Raw genomic sequence first — 19,914 nt, 5'->3', positions numbered from 1 at the left:
ATTGCTTCCTTCTACGTGTTTTTATCACCTGTGAGACCTGACCAGACCTAGTACCGAAGACAGAAGTACAGCCCTGACAGCAGGGCACAGTGCCTGCACTACTCAGAGAGGAAATCACATAGGACTGCATTCACTGCAGATGGAGATGACAGGCAAATACTATTACACAGCCAAAAGGCAGACATTTGAAAATACAATAAACTTTTACAGCTGTAACAACAAAGGTCATTTCTGCCCTAGCTGTGTCCCTTTTGGCTTTGTTTTCAGCTGATAAACAGATACTTACTGCCTCCAGTCGCCCAGCAAAAACCTAAACCTATTATTTAATAAATAATATTGATTCTTTACAAAGAAAACATGAACACATTAGAATTCATTTATATTGGAAAATGTGACATAAAAGCCAATTCCATCAGACCGGATAAGTCTGCAACAGGAAGAAATTTTCTATACTTCCCCCTTGTTTAACAAAGACATCCCTCCCAGATGCAGCAGCTTACCTGATCTTGCAAAGACATAACGGGATTATTTTTGGTTGTATTGATATGTAGAACATGATATTTGTTCTTCGCACAAAGATCATAGGCAATATTTGTGAAGGAAGTGCTGGCAGTCTTAGGTACTCTGTTGTAAATAATCACCACATCGTCTTCTTCATCCAGTGCCACATCTTGTCGGGGGCCATCTACCGTATGACGTTGTTCTATTTCTCTGACTTCATGCCTTGCAATAGCTCTTTCTGTTAAAGGATGACAAACACAAAGCTTCAAAGTAAGTATCACCAGTTTCGAAGTTCAAAGCATAGAATGCAAATAACCTGGTGAAAAGCAGTAACCCCTCAGCAATAAGGGAAACGCTGTCATATATATCACAGACACATCTGAAGCAAAACTTGATCTATAAACTGTATGAATGACAAAAGATGAGCTAGTCTGACGCAGAACACACCGACTAGAAAACAATATGCTTAGGGAACACATAGCACATTCTGTGACTCACACTAACGTTACTGAAAGCCATTATCTCTAACGAAAAATGTCTATAATGCACTATCAAAATGGTGACATACCCAAAATGTCCAAAAGCATTTCTATAAAACACCTATTTAAAAATTGTAATAGAAGGAATAACTCAAGCAATTTGGAGAAGATGAATTTGCTGAAAACAGGAGAAATAACAACACTCCAGATTTAGTCAGTTAACTGTACAAAAGCACCAGAACTCAGCTGAAACCATTGTTTTGTTATTTCAATTGATACAAGCCCCAAGTGTAAAGCATTACAATAAATGGGTTTGCAAAAATTCAATTAGATTTATTAATTTCAAGTTTGACAAGAACAGAAGCAAGAGGTGCTTACAAAACAGTTAACATCAAGGCGAACAGTGATCTCCGAGTACTAAAATACATCAAATGCATCAAAAAGAAAGAATCGTGGAAAAGCAAGCTATGAACAAGTCATCTTGGCAAGGTGAGTACATTGCAAATAAACCATTTTTCCTTTTGTACAAAGGGCAATACCCCAAGTAATTGAGCTCTGCTTCAAGTGCTAAAAGCCTATTTTGAAAATAAACCCCACAGTATTACAGCATTCTGGGTTTTTTTGCTGCTGCTGAATACCAACTTGCTTGTGCTGATTCAAACACAGCTTTATTCTGTTCTGGATAAGTATATACTTTAATACCATTTGTAATACAGATGTCAAAGCATCTTTTCTGATTCATTTATTGTGATATTGCCTTCAATAATGCATTCAAAGAAATCTGAGTTGGCTAACAGTGCAAGCTGAAGTCAGTACCACAAGAGTAACCTGTAATTCTCTGTATCATGTTTTTACACCGGGTATAGCTCTTTCTGGATGACAAGCTTTTAACAGCAGCAACTCTTGGCCTTTACTTCCGTTGCTTCTTGTAACGCAGCTCCTTCTATTCTCTTTCACCACATCTCTTTAATTATAACGCAAAATCACTCTTAAAACAGAATCATTAAGCTGTGAACACCACTAGCCTGTAATTCCACATAAATTGTCTTCAGCCACAAACTTCCATCTGTCTGAAATGCTTCAAAGCTTAAACTCACTCACTCTCTCATATGCTCGTATCTCACACCCCATAACTAAGTTACATCAGTATGAAAATGTTTGTAGAAAATGCTTATTGAGTATATCTCAATTTTCCACATGACATCTGTTGCTCCCCACTACATCAGTCACAGTTTTTGCTCCTTCCTTTCTCGTTTGCTACCTCTCCCATCACTGCTGGCAAACGTCCTATTTTGGAAAGAGATGATGCAACAGACTCAGGTTTCATCTATATGAAGACAGTTACAACAAAAAGGGACCGGTAACTCTCCCCTTCCTGCCAGTTAGAGATTAGAGGAAGCATTTGGTAGGGGGCATAGTTAACCACATGGCTGCCCAAGGCTACATGGATATGGAATACCACCTAGAGAGGCTAAAATGAAACAAATTAGAGTCGTGTTTTCTACACCAGAGTAGTAGATCTCAGCTAGATTTGTATAACTGCACAGAACTCCAGGGCTGATGAGGCTGGCTGGTGTGGAGAGAAGCTTCCCCTTTTCGATGTAAGAAGTAAACATTTGTGACAAACAGGAATGATTTGCAGGAGGAGTGATGAGAAGTGTTCCTCTAATGAGGTATTTGAAACCGTGATGATTCAAGAATTAGCGTGATAAGTGCACTTTAAAGGCTTAGCATAAGATATAAAAGACGTATAATTAGATGCAATTAGCAGAAAGGCTATGGCATACAATCACCTGCAACTTTGTGAGGGGAAAGCAAAAACCCGTGCAAGGAGAACCTTCCCAAGTGTGAAGTACACAGACAGTTCTATTATCAAAGAATACGGAGGCTTTAAAATTAAAATGAAAACTAATCTTTATGATGAAGAACTGAAATCACCTTTTTGAAATAACTGCAACAGTTAGAAACCAAAAGCTGAGATGACGTGCAGGATAGCAACTGCTGAAGTGCAAGGGAAACTAAAGCTAGTGAGAAGCAAAGTCAAAGTGTCCAACCTGGCCTATAACATTGCTTATATGTTTTTAGAAGTACGGTAGAAAATGCAATGTATGCTTTAATGACTCTACATGTGGAAGATATAGAGGAAGATGATGCTAGCTATTTATTAAATACATTTTGTTTACTAAAAACCTCCTTATTAACTTTGATTATGAGAACTTGTCTACATAAGGTTGGAGCAGTTTCACTGAAACAAATAAATAATCACTTGAGGTCATTCCTTTCCTATCTGAGATCCTATGGATAAAATTAAGTCCTACAGTCTTGTTGCTTTCATTGCATTCTATTTAAACTTGAGTTTGTAAGGAAAACAGCTAGGCAGAATTAACAGGAGCCAAACGTCTAAACTGGGTTAAGACTGTCCACAGCAAGTTTGATACTAATTAACTCCATCGATTTAAAAAGATAAGCAACATTTAAGCAAGTGGTACTTTGACTACCAGACAGATTTTCATAGTAATATAATACAGGATAATTTTAAGGCATAAAATATTCCGTCTCCCACTTTGTTATTACTGCCTGTTTAGGTTCACCGTAACAAATATTATAATTTACGAGGCAGTTGGGGAAAATGCTGTTCTGTCATCTGCAGTTGTCCTGCATGCCAACTTTCATCAACTGCGAGGACAGTTTACACACAGGCAGTACCAGATATGATCAGCGTAATAAAAGGTTGCTACACTGGTTATTTACTAGCAAATGAATTACTTGCAGAAAGCCTTCGTTTGGCAGAAGTAGCTGTTTATAAACAGCAGAAGCAGCTTGTTTTCTCACCTACTTGTCTACATGTTCTTTGAAATCCTCCTTTATCACATTTCCGTAACTGTCAGCGTCTTCAGGACTTACATTTCTTGAGCCATCCTCTTGTAGCAATAATCCAGGAAATACCATCGCTAGCAACAAGTTGATTTGCCAGTCAGATGCTACCAGAAAAAAAACATCTAATGTGCAACTTCTGTTTTCTCCTTTAGCAGAAGCACTAATAACAACATACAATCTGTATGACAACACTCAGTATGGAAAACTGCAAAATTATTTATCAAGATTGCTGCCTTTTCAAGTCAAAACAGTTTGCCAACAAGTTTTAAAGTTATTAATTGGAGAGATATGGACAGACCAAGTTTGATTGACTCTTCATCAGGGACTATGGTGATAGGACAAGGGGTGATGGGTTCAAACTTAAACAGGGGAGATTTAGGCTAGATCTTAGGCAGAAGTTCTTCACTATGAGAGTGGTGAGGTGCTGGCACAGGGTGCCCAGAGAAGCTGTGGCTGCCCCATCCCTGCCCATGGGCAGGGGGTTGGAACTGCATGATCTTAAGGTCTTTCCCAACCCAAACCATTCTACGATTCTGTGATTGCTTGGCCTTATTTTGTTAGGATCTCAGTTAATAAAATCACCTGTGAAAATGCACCAGACCCATACATACCTATAAAAATAGTTGAAAACCCAACTAAACAGCATTTACATAATTATAGAAACAAATCACTGTGATCATAAGCAGTCTACATTCCTTGCACATTCAAAGAGATGAATGTCTTAGGTAAAACAAGTTTATTAGCATTTACTTCAAATCCAAGTGTATACTGCATACAAAATATTATTTTCCCAGGGAAAAGAGAGCAGCATAGATTTTAACAACTTACAGGTTAAAAACCCCAAACCAGTCAAATTCCTTACATTTTCCACAAGAGTGCAAGAACCTCCTGGGATTTTTTAACACGAAAAATCTACCAAAACTAGAAACTCTTTCTTTCCCCTATAGCTTAACACTTACCACTCCTGATGAACGATACATTTTGAGCCTCACTGGCTGCCAAAGTCAAGTTAACGAGTATGTGGAAGAATAATTCAGAGCATACTGCTCTACTTCCCCAAACTATGATCTTTGTCCTCTATGTCTATTTTCCTTCTGTATGCATCTACGGATGTTATTTAGGCTCCCTCCTCAATGTGTCTTATGTGCCTGCCATGCTTCCTTCTGAAACCTCCCCCTCAGACAAGGAAAGGCTCAGTCTTACAGTAAATTTTAGCTCAGCAGCCTTCAAGCGTTGCCCAACAGAAGAAAAAGACGCGGATTCAAACTTCACTCGTGCTGACCTGATGCAAAGGAACTGGACAACTGCTATTGATAGCACCATCCCTGAGCAAACAGTTGCTGGGGATCTATGAGAGTGGATGCCACATCAACCCAATAAGCAGGTTTCTTCCAGTTGGGAACAATATTGAAAGCCAGCTGACTTGGTGTCCCGGCTTTCTTTCCGCTGTGCTCCCAGGCCAATTAGGCAAGCAGCTGGTAGCCTGAGGCACTGAGCAGCTCTCAAGCTGTTTCCCTGCCCAAAAGCTGCATTAAACACATGATTGGCCTAAATACTGAACCCGAGCAGGACCAAAAACCTATTCGCTGTTGACTCCTTTCTCCTCTGATGAAGAATGAAAACTAAACATCAGCTTAAAATTGAGCCATAATTATGTAGCAAAGTTAATGTCCTGATTCATTTTGAAATTACATACACCCACCATATACACATAGCCTTCATCCTTCACTGAAATGCGGCCTCCTCTGGGAGCCGTTTAGCAGCATACTACTTATAAACCAGAGCAGTGCTGATGTATGTGGATATCAACACTTTGGGGATGCAGAGGAGGAGAGAAAGAATCAATGGTGCTGTGACAATTTATGGCCATGGAGGATTTGTGTCACTATACCCAATTAAAACTGCAGGAAAAATATAGCTTGAATTAATCAAAAATGCCTGAAGATAAATTTGTTCAAGGTATAAGTATTAACATACCATCTCTTTCAAAGACCTTTAAGAATAACAGCTCTATCCTACTCTAACAGCAGAACCACTACATTGGACCTTTAGCAACTTCATGACTTAAAAGACCAACACGTATTTTGGGCAAGCCTTTGGCTTCTCCTTTCTTTTCCTCAGCAAAAATATTCCATGAAGCCTGCTGTCTCTTTATTGCTGATGAATGAACATTTACTACTCTCAAAGGCAATTCTGGGTGAGCCACTGGGGCGGGGAGGTCAGTAAAGTGCAGCAAACCCTACCTTCCTGCTCCATAACTGAAGTGCTCTTAAAAACAGTCCAGGGGGCTTCAGATTCTCTCAAGTGTGCCTCCTTACAGCTATCTCTAAGGCACCATCCTTAAAATTGTCATTAACTATTCCGTTTCTCCATTAGCATATGTAAATACACATATTACAATCAACATCAAGAAACAAGGAAAGCAAAATGCTGGCTATTTGATAAAAATACAAACTGCTAGTCTTGCAACATCTCTGTTTATCAGAGCTGAGTGATTTTCTGCTGGTAAAGCAAACACAATTTGAGTGTGAAACGATGCAACACATACACATTTACCCCCATTGTACCAAATGTTTGTTAAGATAAATAATAAAAGGATTGCTAGGAAACAAAAGTGCAATTTCAGCTCAGTTTTTCCAGTCACCAGTTAAACCTGGTGCTGGTGAGAACACCGGTACTCAAGCAGCAGGCAACTGCCTCAAGACAGAGGTGAGATGGTCCCATTGAGTTCCTGCCCCACACACATACACCACTGCCAATCACTTCACATCTTATGAAATCCTGGTTATCAAAGATACCATTCCGGGAACCACACTTGTAGAAATCACTGCTAATGCCATATGCAACAGCCATAATCTGTTCTAGTTGAAAAGAACAACTCTGACATTTTGCTTTCTTCTCTTCTGGGGTGTTTATCTGTGCAGCTCAGAACAACTTACCTACTTAAAAGCATCTTAACCCTTAAGATATTTTAGCTATTTGCATTTCAGACAAAAGCGACTGTTGGTCTCACTTGCAAATCTAGCTGTCTTCAATCAACTTATGAAAGATCTACTAAAACCTTTAAGGTTTGTCTTTAAAAAGCCCTCAAATTCCAGGACAGCCTGAGCATATATATGCTGTGATCTACAGCAAGTGAAAACCATGTGCAAAGCACATACAAGGATGGAAACAGAGCACAAGATTTAAATCATGCCAGAAAGGTTTTTTCAGTCAGTTCAAAACCCCTATTCTCTTCCATCTAACTAACTGTAGAAATTTCATTCCGGCTTGGGTATTTTCCCTAATAAGGCATGAGAAGATACAGGTATAAAAGATCTTCTGTAATAAAACCCAGCAGTTCACTGAACAATTAAAAGTCGCCAACATTGCCAAAACATTTTCTTTACCAGTGTTTGACTGGTTAATAGTCAGAAGAGAAGGAAAAAGAACAGTCTAAACAGAATCATATTCAAATGCCAAGCTTCAACCTCCAACAAATGCACACTGGAACTAGTTAAAAGCAAAAATAACCCCCCCAAACAATTCAAAGACCAGCAAGGAGGCACCTCCTGCTGGGTACTGAGATCCTTAACAATAATCTAATGCAGCAGCTGTCGAACATTAGAAGTAGTGATGCTAAAAAACCTGCTATAGTTTCATTAGCATATGATACCTGTTGTTTAATTTCAAGACAGCATTTTTGCCAAGGCTTCATTTTGAACACGTAACGAGTAGAAGCATATTGATTAGTGTGTAGTATTGTTAAGCGTGTGATATTAAACTGAAGTTCACCCAACAGTGAAATCACTATCCCACATATACATCCAAGCTGCTTTTAACAGCAGAGCTTCCATTTCTCATTTTCCTGCAAATTTCTTTAGTTGATCAATGCATTTTGTAAGGAAGAGAGTATTTAAAGATTAAGCTCTGACCAATGTTTTTTTGTTACAGTTAACACTGAGCCTTGCATGTTTTTTCTTCCAGCATTCTGCTGGGCAGAATATTTTAATGAAAGACTATGTATGTTGTGGCCCTTTTTTGATACAAGACCAGACACACCACGCTTGTACTATGAAGTCAATCTATATTTTAGTTATAGAATACATGGGACAGGTAAGGGCCTACATCTCAAGTTGTCCCAGGAAGAACAAAGCTAAACAAAACCCCATGAAAAGTCACAGATCAGATAAACCATACAATCATAGAATAGTTGGAAGGTTGGAAAGGAACTGAAGTTCATCTAGTTCCAACCCCCTACCATGGGCAGGGACACCTCACACTAGACCATGTCGCCCAGGACACTCCATCCAGCCTGGCCTTGAACACTGCCAGGGATGGGGCAGCCACAGCTTCTCTGGGCACCCTGTGCCAGCGCCTCAGCACCCTCACAGGGAAGAGCTTCTGCCTTAGATCTAACCTGAACTTCCCCTGGTTCAGTTTAAACCATCATCATCCCTTGTCCTATCGCTACAGTCCCTGATGCGGAGTCCCTCTCCAGCATCCTTGTAGCCCCCTTCAGACACTGGAAGCTGCTCTGAGGTCTCCACGCAGCTTCTCTTCTCCAGGCTGAACAGCCCCAACTTTCTCAGCCTGTCTCATATGGGAGGTGCTGCAGCCCCTGATCATCCTCGTGGCCTCCTCTGGGCTTGCTCCAACAGCTCCATGTCCTTCTTATGTTGAGGACACCAGCACTGCATTTATAGATTAAAGCTTAGGTACCCCAACAAGCACAGTTACTCCCAGAAAAAATATGGCTTATAGCAGACATTTTTGTGCAATAACAACTAATAAAACAGGAAAAAAAAGGAGGTCTCATTCCACCAACTATGAAATCTTGAAAAATTTGTTGAGAGTTGAAAACAAAAGGTGCACACTAAAAACACATCTTCAGCTGTAGCTATAGCATTGCTACTATGAGTCCTGAATATTGCAAATGATAGTAATTACAAAGTTACATAGAAACTTATATGTAAGAAACATTTTAGGCAATGTAGTGTAGTAGTAAGATTTAAAAATAAGCATAATACAAACAGCTCCATAAACTCTCCAACCTGAGACTGAATTGTCATCTTGACACAAGTGTTGAATTCAAGTTAATTCATTAGCACGAGAGCAAACACAACAGACACCATTCGATGGTTTTCTCCTCCCAGTCACTTGCAATTTCAGGTTTCTTTAGCACAAGGAAACATGAATAACAGATAGCTGTCAAGAGAAGGATCATACAAGGAAAAGGTTTATGGCTTTTCAGACCCCCCAAAACTGTCAGTAAACTGTCATGAAGCACTGTGACTACAGTAACAGCAGTGAAAAATACTTGCAAATCAGAGACTTATTCTCCAAACAATAAACCACAGCTGAGTATGTAACAGCAGGGCTTGCTCTTATTTATAGTGCCTTAATATCGTAATCTAGGTATTCAGTGTTAGCAGGAAAAGTTAATGGAACTGTTTTCTACAGGGATACAGTTGTCACAAGCATTCCACTATACAAATGTGCATGTCACTTCTTCAAGCAAAATCCAATTCAAATAATGAAGGAAAGCAAGATCAATACAGATCATCTGACTCCATTTAGTAAGGCAGCCTGGAGACTGCTCTGTTATTTTATACAAGCTTTCTCCAGACATACAATTATTTACTTCTCCTAAAAGGGTACTGGCTAGTATAAAAGCAAAAAGGATCCCAAACTATCTGTTAACACCATTGAAAGACCTCCAGGTACAGACAATGCTGTACTGCAAGTTAAGTTCTACTCTTATTTCCAACATATTACACTTCTATCCTGCTTGTCTTCGCACTTCTTGGTTAAACTAACCTGATCTTGAAACAAACTATTTCCAACTGGTCCAACAGCCAAAAAAAAAGCAGCAAGCAAACAGCATTGCCTTCTGGTCAGAACGGCAGCTGATGTGGTTAATGTAGAAGATCTGAATATTTTATTAGGGTTAGAGAACCAAGAATAACCTTATGATAACTTTATGTAGTACCAACAGCATGATATTTGCTTAATTAACATTGGCTGTGTACAGACTAAGCATTTACAGTGATAAACATGATTTTTAACCTTAATGTAGTTACAGGAGTTTGTGTAAAGTCATTTGAAAGAAACAGAGATGTCTGCATGCTGAATGAGCCCCACTGTTGGCATAACAGAATCCATTTTAATTACATTTTTTAAATACTGGCTAGATAAGCTCTTGATTATATTTTTCTGTTTTCTTTGTGAAAACCATTTATCTTGCTCTTAGCTTCATTTGACGAACTTCAATTTCGTTCTGTACTTTGGTTGCTTCATGTACAAATCAAAAGTATGTCTTCTTTTCCCCAAAAACCTGCAAATTGTTCATCAAGAAATCTGGTAGCTCACTAAATCTCAACATATATTACAAAATACTGCCTTATTGTTTTATTCCAATCTTATTTTTGCAGCTGAAAGACCTCATCCGAGATGGAGATGAAGAAGATAAGCATGAATAAAGACAAGCTCTAACAACACACAGATGGCTCAAAAATCACATTTCAGGAACCTCAAAACCATTTTAAATAAATGAAAGTACAAACTCTTTTTTTATCATTAAATGCTAGAAATACCACAAACACTAAATTAATTAGTTTTTAACTACCTCTGGAAAACTCTTCTTGCTATATCCTACACCTCTTCACACCCAGGGGTCCAACATATACTCATGCTGAACTAGGAAAACAAATACACTCAGTATCAAGCTGGCTCTGAATAAAATGATCACCTGCTGTAAAGGTCGCCTTTCCCCTCAGACTTCCAGAGGATTGAAATGAGCAGTGGCCCAGTGGACTCATGGAGCCAGTAGAGGCAACATTACAAAGAAAAGCTTTCCAGTCCTCGCAACACATACCCTCCCCAGCCCTACTCTGTAAATGTAGTTGGGTTTTCATGAGAGAAGCTCAGATGAAATCCCCAGGATTAGTTTGAAATCATGCATTAGGAAATACTTGTGACAAAACTAGCCAACTAATGCAAACCTTCAACGTCCATCTTCATGCTAAGAACCAGTGGCAGTCATACTCAGTTCAAATACAGTTGCATACAAACAGCACTACTATCAAATCTCTTTGCAGCAGACGTTGATTAACAAAAGCAAAATTACACAAGCAAAAGCTTTATCTAGTTTCATGTCAGTGTGAGATGGAGCTCCTTGTCCTTGGTAAAAATAGAAACAGCCCAGGATTGGTGAGGTGTGCAGGAAAGTGGCTTTGTACAAAAAACTTCCCCCTTTCAGCTGCTCGCTGAAAGCCTGTGGGTGTTAATCATGATTTAAATTGGATTAAGCTTTTTAATTAAAAAGAATTCTTTTCCTACATGCATCAGAAATGTTTTGTTCTTTCCCCAAGTCAGCCCTTTGTGGAACAAGGAGGATTACTTGATGAAAATTTGACCAGAACAAACAAAACAAGCAATTCCCTCACTGCATCTCAGGTAGCTGCCGTAAAAAGGTAAACCCCATTCTAACCACTTGGTCAGGCCTTTGGTCCCACAGCCGTAAGGGATACAATAAGTTTGTATTCATCAATCTCTAACAATGCTTCCTGACTAAAATCCACCACAGTTCTTAACTCTCAGAAGGTACACCATCACTGAACTTCAGAAAGTTATTCTGGATAATGCAATGCCAGTGAAATAAAACTCAAAAAGAATTCCTACGGATACTCCCCAGTAAGACCAGAGAAAAATGGAATCAAGGTTCTCTTTTTAGTATTTCAAATTCATTAAAATATTCATTTTATGAAGGCCCCTGGAACTAGAAAGTTAATTTAGCTTTACATATCATTTTGTTGGTGGGTGATCTAGAATTGCACAGGATATAAAAAGCTGACTGGTCTTGGAAAGAAAAAAACAACCACCCAAACCAACCACCAGAAACACCTCATATTTGATCAGATTATCTTTTCCAGACATTAAGACTTTAAATTGTCTGATTTTATTTTATACAAGCAAAATAATCTGTTTCCAACAACAGTCAATAACCTAAAATCTAGCATTAACCCATTTCTAATATGGCTGAAACCTGTAGAGCTCTGTAAAGGAATAATCCTTTTAGCGTCATTCAGCGAGAAAGTGTTCAGCACTCTCAAAACCAAGCCACTTAAGAGATTTCAACTTGATTTTAAGGAATATATTACATGGTCAGCACTTGTATGAGTAGCAATGTTAAAACCATGGTTTGAAGCAAAGACTTATTGAAACTTCCCAAACATAGAAGGTGTGCGACATTGGGAAGTAGCACTCTTGCCAGAGATGCAGGTATTGGTCTCAGCTGTACAGCCCATAAGCAGCTGTACAGCTGTAAGGTTTCCTTTCTATGCCAGTATTAAAGCTACTGAGGACATCTAAAACAAGCTTTTACTCTCTGTTCTTCATATCTCCATATATGAACCCCAAATTTCCTGAGTTGCTTTTATTTAAGTCTCCAGCGACCACAGATGGTTTCCATACATGTATTTCAAATTTGCCTTGCTGTTGCATTAAGTCACCATCCTCGAATTCCATTAGTCTCAATTACTATTTCTGTGTCTATGAATAGTAAGGTTGAAAAGTTCATTTGTATGTTAACAACTTTTAACCATGTAAGGATATATGTATATTTTAATATCTGTTGGCAATTCAAATAAAGCACGTATGGAAAACCACAAGTCTTCCTTTTTGCTATATGAAGTGGAAGTTGCTTCTTTGGAGCATTAAGTCAGAAAGATACTTTAATCCGAGCCATTACTTTGAGGAGGGGACACACACAACAACACTATTATATTCTGTTGGAGGATATACTAATTGATACGGTTTTTTGTAAGACATGGCTTATTTATCTGGGATACTTCAAAGCAGAATATACCACTGGTGAATTCTGTTTCCAGGGAGATGACATAATACCTTCCAGAAACATGTCACACACTGAAGTTATTCTTCAGACTGAGTGAGCAGAGGAAAACATGAAGACAACTTCTCTGCTATGACACAGACTCTCTAGAAACACGTTACATAAGGAAATAGAATAGAATATAAATATAACAATATAAAATATATAAAATAGAAATGAATTTTGACTCACGATCCTCAGCAAACTTAGCTGCAGTGATTAGAGAGGGAACTACCCATTTACTAATAGAGCTCCAAAGACATCATATCATGGCAAGAATAATTCAGACATAAGTTTGGGCAGAAAAGAGGGAGGAAAAGCCAAGAGGCAATAGCCCTTTATAGTACCATGTGGTTCAAGGGAAGCTCCACGATAAGTAAGTAATAATGAGAATGTGCATACTCCCACCCTTAATATCCACCGTCACCACTCTAAACTCACCCCACCAACAATTCATGTCAAGTTTTAAGGTTATTCTCATCTCTTTGTGCCCTTTTCTCTTCACTGGACTTTTCTTAAAGGAAGCAACAACAACAACGTCCCTTCTAAAAGGGCTATACAAAGCAACCAAGCAGCTGTGTGGGGGAAAAAGAATGGAAGCTCCCACACAAAGAGTTCAATAAATTGGTACTTAGAAATTAATAATACACAAACTTACCATGTTTGGTAACAAATAATTTAGCAGTACAGTACGCCCATTACAAAATAGCATCTGCATGCCAGTCTTCTTCAACTGCATTATCTCATGTCTTCTTAAATATTTCAGGTTTTTGTCACATCTTCTCCCTCTAAATCTTTCAGATAGCTATAGCCTCTCCTCATACACTCTTGGCACCCTGCTAATAATAATCATACACCTCTGCTCGCAGTTTCCCATAAATCATTTAGGACCTGTTAAGACAGAGCAAGGATCACATTTCCACTGCCTCCTTGGAAGGCCAGTGTAAATGCACTTCTCCCAAATCCTGGCACCAACAACCCCTTTTTAAAGGCGTACATAAAAGCCACATTGCTTCTGCACATTCTCAAGCGCAATGTCACTTGGCCTTTTGATTCAATACATAATTTATCCTTCAAAAGGAGGAAACGCTTTGGCTGGGTGTAAGTTGTAAACACGTACCTCCCTTGCTCATACTAAAATCACTTCTGAAGTCTCATTACTTTTACGCTCCCAGATAAAAGTAACTTCTCGTCGTTTCTGAAGAGCCTCCACAAAATATTTTCACACCTCTTTCGACACCTAGTTCATACCATGCTATCTTCTTCTCAGGAAGAAGAGGATATCATGGGCTGACATCAATTTGCAGGATTAGAATTGACTCAGGGTAAAAATTCTCACTATGTTTCAAACGTCGCCATACCAATGAGAAAATGGGTCACTTTTCATCAAAAGAAAATCCTGCATTGAAATTGTTATAGATCCAGACTTCACATCTCTGTATGCTACTAGCCCATGGCCAACTGAGAAGAGAACTCTCAAGCAGGATACAGAGCCATACTTCAGTACATATGTATATCTATTTCTTTCAGCAAGATTATGTTAAATTTAAAAGAGGTTATTCTGTCCAAGTGGCCACCTTTCTACATTCCCAAGCGTGGACAAATTATCCTAACGATAATTGGGATACCGTTAAAACAGTAGCCATTTCTTCCAGAGACTATTGAAAAGGCCTCCCTCTCTAGTCAATGTTACAAGCTTGCAAATGCAACAGGTAGCAGAAATTTCACTTGACTTTACGTGTGCCACATAAGCCAATTTAATTGTAACTGAGATGAAAAATAACTGGAACTTCTGTAGTTTTTGTATGCCCCATAAACTGTTTTTAACCTGCTCTTCAGCTGAGCTAAAATTTCAGCAATCTATTAACTTCTAGAAACTATATATACAAATGTACATAGTAAGATTTATTTCAAAATACAACATGTTTCCAGACCAAAAAAAGCTGAGCTGCCACAGCTCTGTTCTACTTTCGTGTCTTCCAACTGCTCAGAGAGGGGAAAAAAGTTGTTTTAAGCGTTGTGGGATTTTGGTTCTGCTTTTAAATCATGGCTCTCAACATCTTTGAAGCAAAGGAGTTTCATGCTGCTTCTGTCCAAGGAGGCAAACATGACTTTGCATCAGAACGCAACAGACATCTCTCCTGACATCAGAGGAAAGCTGTCGCAGGGCGCTGTGATGTGCCTGGCAATGGGGTGACTGACAGAAGTTTAATGGTGCTGTCTAGCCCAGCAGAGCTGTGGGAGGCAGACTCGCTGTCTCTGCACATCTGTTGTGGATATAAGCAGTTGAGAATAATCCCTGCTTTCAGCTCAGATACTAACTCATTCAGTATATTCATCAAAAAAAAGCAGCTGAATCCAATGGCTTTCATTTTACAAAATGATAGATCCATACACCCTCATGACCACATAGCCATGAATAGTTCCAACTTCTGAACTTCAGATGGATTATTCCCTCCTCCTCTGCAAAGGGTCACCCTGTGCAAAGCCTGCAGCCACAGGAAACAAACCGCAGGGAATTAGCTTATCTATAGAGAACACTTTTGAATTGATTACAACTGAGCTGCAAACCCCACACAAAAATTCACGTTCATGCCATTAAGATGTCCACAACAAACCGTCCCGGTGAAAGGAAATCCAACATGGATACAAAACACATTTCCATTTTGGGTAGCCAGAACCCTTGATAAGAATTATCTCAGCTATTCCAAAGCTAATCTCCAGGAGGGGAGCACAGCTCTCCCACTCACTGGCACTTGCAGCCCAATTTGGAAGCCACAGACCGCAGCCTGGCCCATCCACCACACGGTATAGTTGTCCCTAAGTTAGTCCTAAAGTGGTAAATATTTAAATGATTTTCATGTTAATTTTATTATTCCGATTATAATTAAAAGTGAAAGATGGAAACTCCTAGACAGTAAAGATATTTAAAGGCAACTTGACTGCAAAGCTTATAAAGAAAACCAGTAATTTACTGTTTATCACAGGATCATAGAACACTTTGGGTTGGAAGAGGCCTTAAGTGACATCTAGTCCAAGCCCCTGCAATAACTTACAGTCAGTCATACAAAAATCAAGACTGACACGTGATGAAGAGCATGAATAACACAGGTAAGCTGTTTTATTTGCTGCCTTGTTTTCCCACCATGTGGATACACCTGGTTCCCATTACCAAGCCTTTCTTCCCAGCTGTGAAGTATGGAAACTTTCATTTGAAAACACATGCTGACATCCATCTTTCAAGAGCTAGTGTTTTAACAGTCTTATCAATTACTCTTAATACCTGAGGAAATGACCTGAGTTGTCAGAATTAAAGTGGTATCTGTTACCATTAATGCTCTTCAATCTACTCCTCACTATCTGGGAAACACACTGCAGAGATCACTGAAGTTAGCTACCAAGAACCTTTTCAGCAAGAGTTTTCTCTTCCTGCTGCCTTTTTCTTTCCCTTTGAATCTAAGGGTGCATTTTATTTTCTTATTTTATCACAGCAGTACAACTATTCAAACCCTTCTTTTAAAATATGTTGGCACTGGAAAACTGAGGCACTATCTTAGCTAATTAGTGGGAATTTTTGCATGGAGGAAGCTGGCTTTAAAATTAGTTACTTTGCTTCAGAATCAAATGAAGCACTCATTAAAAAAATAATTAGTATGTACAACAATCATTTGAAAGCCTATCTCCTGCTATAGGACATTTCTGTCGGGCAGCAATCTGGACTGCATTATAGAACACTATTATACATGAACAGATGGAAATCATAAAATGATATTTAGCTACAGATTTCCTATCAGAAACTTATATAAAAAAAGAAGGGAGGGAAATATGCTCAACATTTTCCATTAGCCAACATCAAAATGCCTATGACACAGCAACCTATTTTTAATCCATATTTTTTCAAGTCCCTTGCCTATAAGATAGGCGTAAGTAAGACTACGTTTTCACCCTTAAGCACACAATACAGGATAAACCCCAATCAACTATCCACCAAAGAACACACAAGAAAATGCATTTCAGTTACAGTTAAAAATTAAGACTTCTTAAGTTTGAATTCCGACTTTTGGCTGAACATCAGTAGAAGCCAGTGAAGCTCCACAGATTTGTCAGAAGAGCTGATCATGACCCAGAAATGTATTAAACTTACCCATTATAAACCGTAAGGAACTGTCTTGGCTAGAATAGCAAATGCATTGTTTATTTCATTCAGATATAAAAGTTTCTTGGATAGCAAAGATCAAGGTGCATAGCATCAACTTAGTATGAAAATAAACTGCTCGCTTAGTTTAAGAGCTAGGTCCTATCAGCTGTTGCAATCAATACAACTAGTTTGAAACACAGCCTTGTCTTGGATTACGCTTAATCAGAACCTTTTGCTTCACTGGCAGGACTTCAGAAAAAAGTAAATATTAATGCCATTAAAGCACAATACAGAGATCATTATAGAGAGGTTATAGTAAAAACCCCATGTCAGAATAACAGTTGCTGAACATGCTGTTCAAGAGGAATGTGGGGATAAGGGAGATAAGATACAGATGCAAAGGGTAAGGCACTCCTTGAAATACTTAGCATAGCTTGTTAAATAGATTGTATTCAGTTTATTGTTCAATCTAAATCAGCGATCAGAGTTGTATTTCACAACTCATAAGCTGATATATAATGCTACCTGAAAACAAATCTCCCAACTATTATTTCATCAAGACCTCAGAACACATTAAGTACTACACGAATGTTTCCTTTAGCATTTAAGTCAACAGCAGCCTAAATTTTTAGTCTGTACATAGACTGAATTTGCTATTTTCTTCCTAGAATCACCTATGAAAGATTTTTATCTAATTTTTCCATGCATTCAGCTTTTTTCATTTTATTTCTCTTTCTGCACAAATGCAATACAAGCAAAGGAACATGAAGACTTCCTTCTTTCTCAGTGGTCTTAAAGACAAACCAACTTTCAAGATCACTGATGACCTTCAAAAGGAGTTAAGTAACAGAAGGCCTTACTATTAATTACTCCAAGCTAAACAACAGTTGGGGCTTCAAGCACACCCAAGACAATATTCTCAATTCCCCAAACAATGTGGTGAATTCAGGAAATCAAAGTATATTCCACATGGGGAGGAAGAAAAGGAACTGGGAAGAAAAAGTGATGTATATATTGGCTATCAATCAGAATGTGCTGTATTATTCCACACTCCACTAACAAGCAAACTTTGTACCCAGAATTTTCTATGTGTACATACAGACACATAGAGTTGCCCAGAAGTTCAAAAAGCCTAGGTTATTTTGGTGAGAGCTGGGAACAGAGTCTATACAGAAAGTAAACCTGGCAGCTTACAGCTATCTCAGGCTTACCCTTGGGAAGGGCATCAGAGTTCTGCAGTATATGTCTGGACACAGTTAATAAGTCTAGTCATTTATAATTAACAATGTTCTCCCTTTATTTTACATTATGCAGCTGAATAACAACTCTCCTGCTAACCCAAACTGGAGAGAAGGAGTCTTAGGCTTTATTGAAAACCACCATTAAAACACAAACATAGTTCTATCAAGTTCAGTTAAAGGAAACCACTAAAGAACCTGGAAAAACATCTCAGAGAGCAGAAAAATATACTCCTTATAGTACAACAAAAGAACAAATTTCTTTACAGTGGAGGTAAAGAAATAGTGCTACTTCCACAAAAAAATAACCCAAAACAAAATCAAAATGAAACAGCAGTTTCAGAAGCTTTTAAAGTTTTCAGGTAGCTTTTAATAGACTTGAATGAGGGCAATTTGAGGCCAGAGGATCCCATCTTCCAACCATCAGGCTTATGCAATCAATTGCCTCAGTCTTTTTTCCATGCTTGCTTTATCAAAGAATGAACACAAATGCTTGTTTATAAGGCCTCAGGAATTTGAGGAGGAACGGGCATTCTATACAGAAGAATGATAGTCTTCATCTACCTTTTTATATGTAAGGCAGTTGAGATAACATTAGGTCTTGTCTTAATGGATTTTGTTTTAGTATCTTCCAACTCAGAGGTAATATAACATGACATACAAAAGGCTTGTGAAGCAGGCTGAAAACACTGGGGACATCATTTCAGCTCCCCTTAAATTCCCTCCAAGCACAAACTTCTGCTCTAGAGAATGTACCTATTTCTATAAAAATAATCAAGACTTTTCTTTGCCCATTCATTAGAGACGGAAAAAAGAACCAAGAACACAGAACCACTGATCTGTTCAGAGAAAGTATACTAGTATTCAGCAATATATCAAAGTCAGGAAACAGAGGATTTTTCAATACACTTGGTATTTGTGCTGGCAGACCAAAGTAAACAAGTTTTTTGGTTGCAGACCCGTTAACTAAAGGGGAGGAATATATCATCCAACTCCTTTCTTCTCAAAGCTCTGCCAATGAGAAGACAAGAGCATTTACTTCATTTGGCAGAAAAAAGATCTAGCACTCAATTATAGTACCTCCTAATAGAAACCCCCCAAAAACAACCAAAAAAACACCACTCAAAATGATTCACTGCCACCAACATCAAAAACTGCTTACCAGTACAGTTATGCCAAGTACTTTGTAATTAAGTCCACAGTCATGAGTTTTCAGCTACAAGTGCCCTATTTGTGTTCTGTTCACAGTTACTAATGTCTTTGCAAACACACCTTCCTGCTCTCCGAATTCCAGTGGCAAATCTCCACAGCACTCCCTAAACTCTCTTGCCTCTTATTGAGCTTCCTATTGAGCACACTGAAACTCCTGCTCCTCTGTCTTAAGTACTCCCAAATGTGAACAAGCCCGCATCCAAGTTGCTGTTGCCTAGTTTCCATTCATAATTAAAAACAAAGCAATCACAATAAAGAAGCTAAACCCTTATGGATAGAAACATTATTCTTCTCACCTAAGAAAACCCACACTTTACTGCTGCAGAAGCAGTCCCCAGATAAAGATAATGGCAATTGCAAGATAGCTCCCCCAGGACAAACACACCTACAGAGAATCAACAAAAATTATGCTTTTCTGCAGTTAAAAGAAGAGTTTACTTCACATTTCACAAATTCTATCCCATATCAAACATTTGCTTCCTCAACTTTCATTTTTAAATGTTTCATATCTTCCGTAATACATGGATGCTTCCTGGAAAGATTTCACATCACTCTGAAGAAGCTGTGAACACTAGACAAACAAAAATCACTTGGAAA

The 19,914-nt window shown here is 38.5% G+C and overlaps 1 protein-coding gene and 1 long non-coding RNA gene across 2 annotated transcripts in view; both read right to left on the bottom strand.

The window, feature by feature from the left end:
- Positions 1 to 19,914, bottom strand: part of HS2ST1 (heparan sulfate 2-O-sulfotransferase 1) — an 83,567-nt gene that overhangs the window by 20,629 nt on the left and 43,024 nt on the right. The window contains exon 2 of the mRNA XM_030496339.1: positions 501 to 739. Coding sequence (XP_030352199.1) covers positions 501 to 739 — 239 coding nt within the window. The remainder of the gene's footprint in view (positions 1 to 500; positions 740 to 19,914) is intronic.
- Positions 16,394 to 19,594, bottom strand: LOC115612270. Its single transcript, XR_003992920.1, has 3 exons — positions 19,376 to 19,594; positions 19,223 to 19,226; positions 16,394 to 16,405 (listed from the first exon to the last, which is right to left on the bottom strand). It is a non-coding gene; the product is annotated as an uncharacterized LOC115612270 (long non-coding RNA).

Source organism: Strigops habroptila, chromosome 8 (assembly GCF_004027225.2).
Source record: "Strigops habroptila isolate Jane chromosome 8, bStrHab1.2.pri, whole genome shotgun sequence".
In the NCBI taxonomy this organism is placed as follows: domain Eukaryota; kingdom Metazoa; phylum Chordata; class Aves; order Psittaciformes; family Psittacidae; genus Strigops; species Strigops habroptila.
This window is presented reverse-complemented; position numbering and strand designations above follow the sequence as displayed.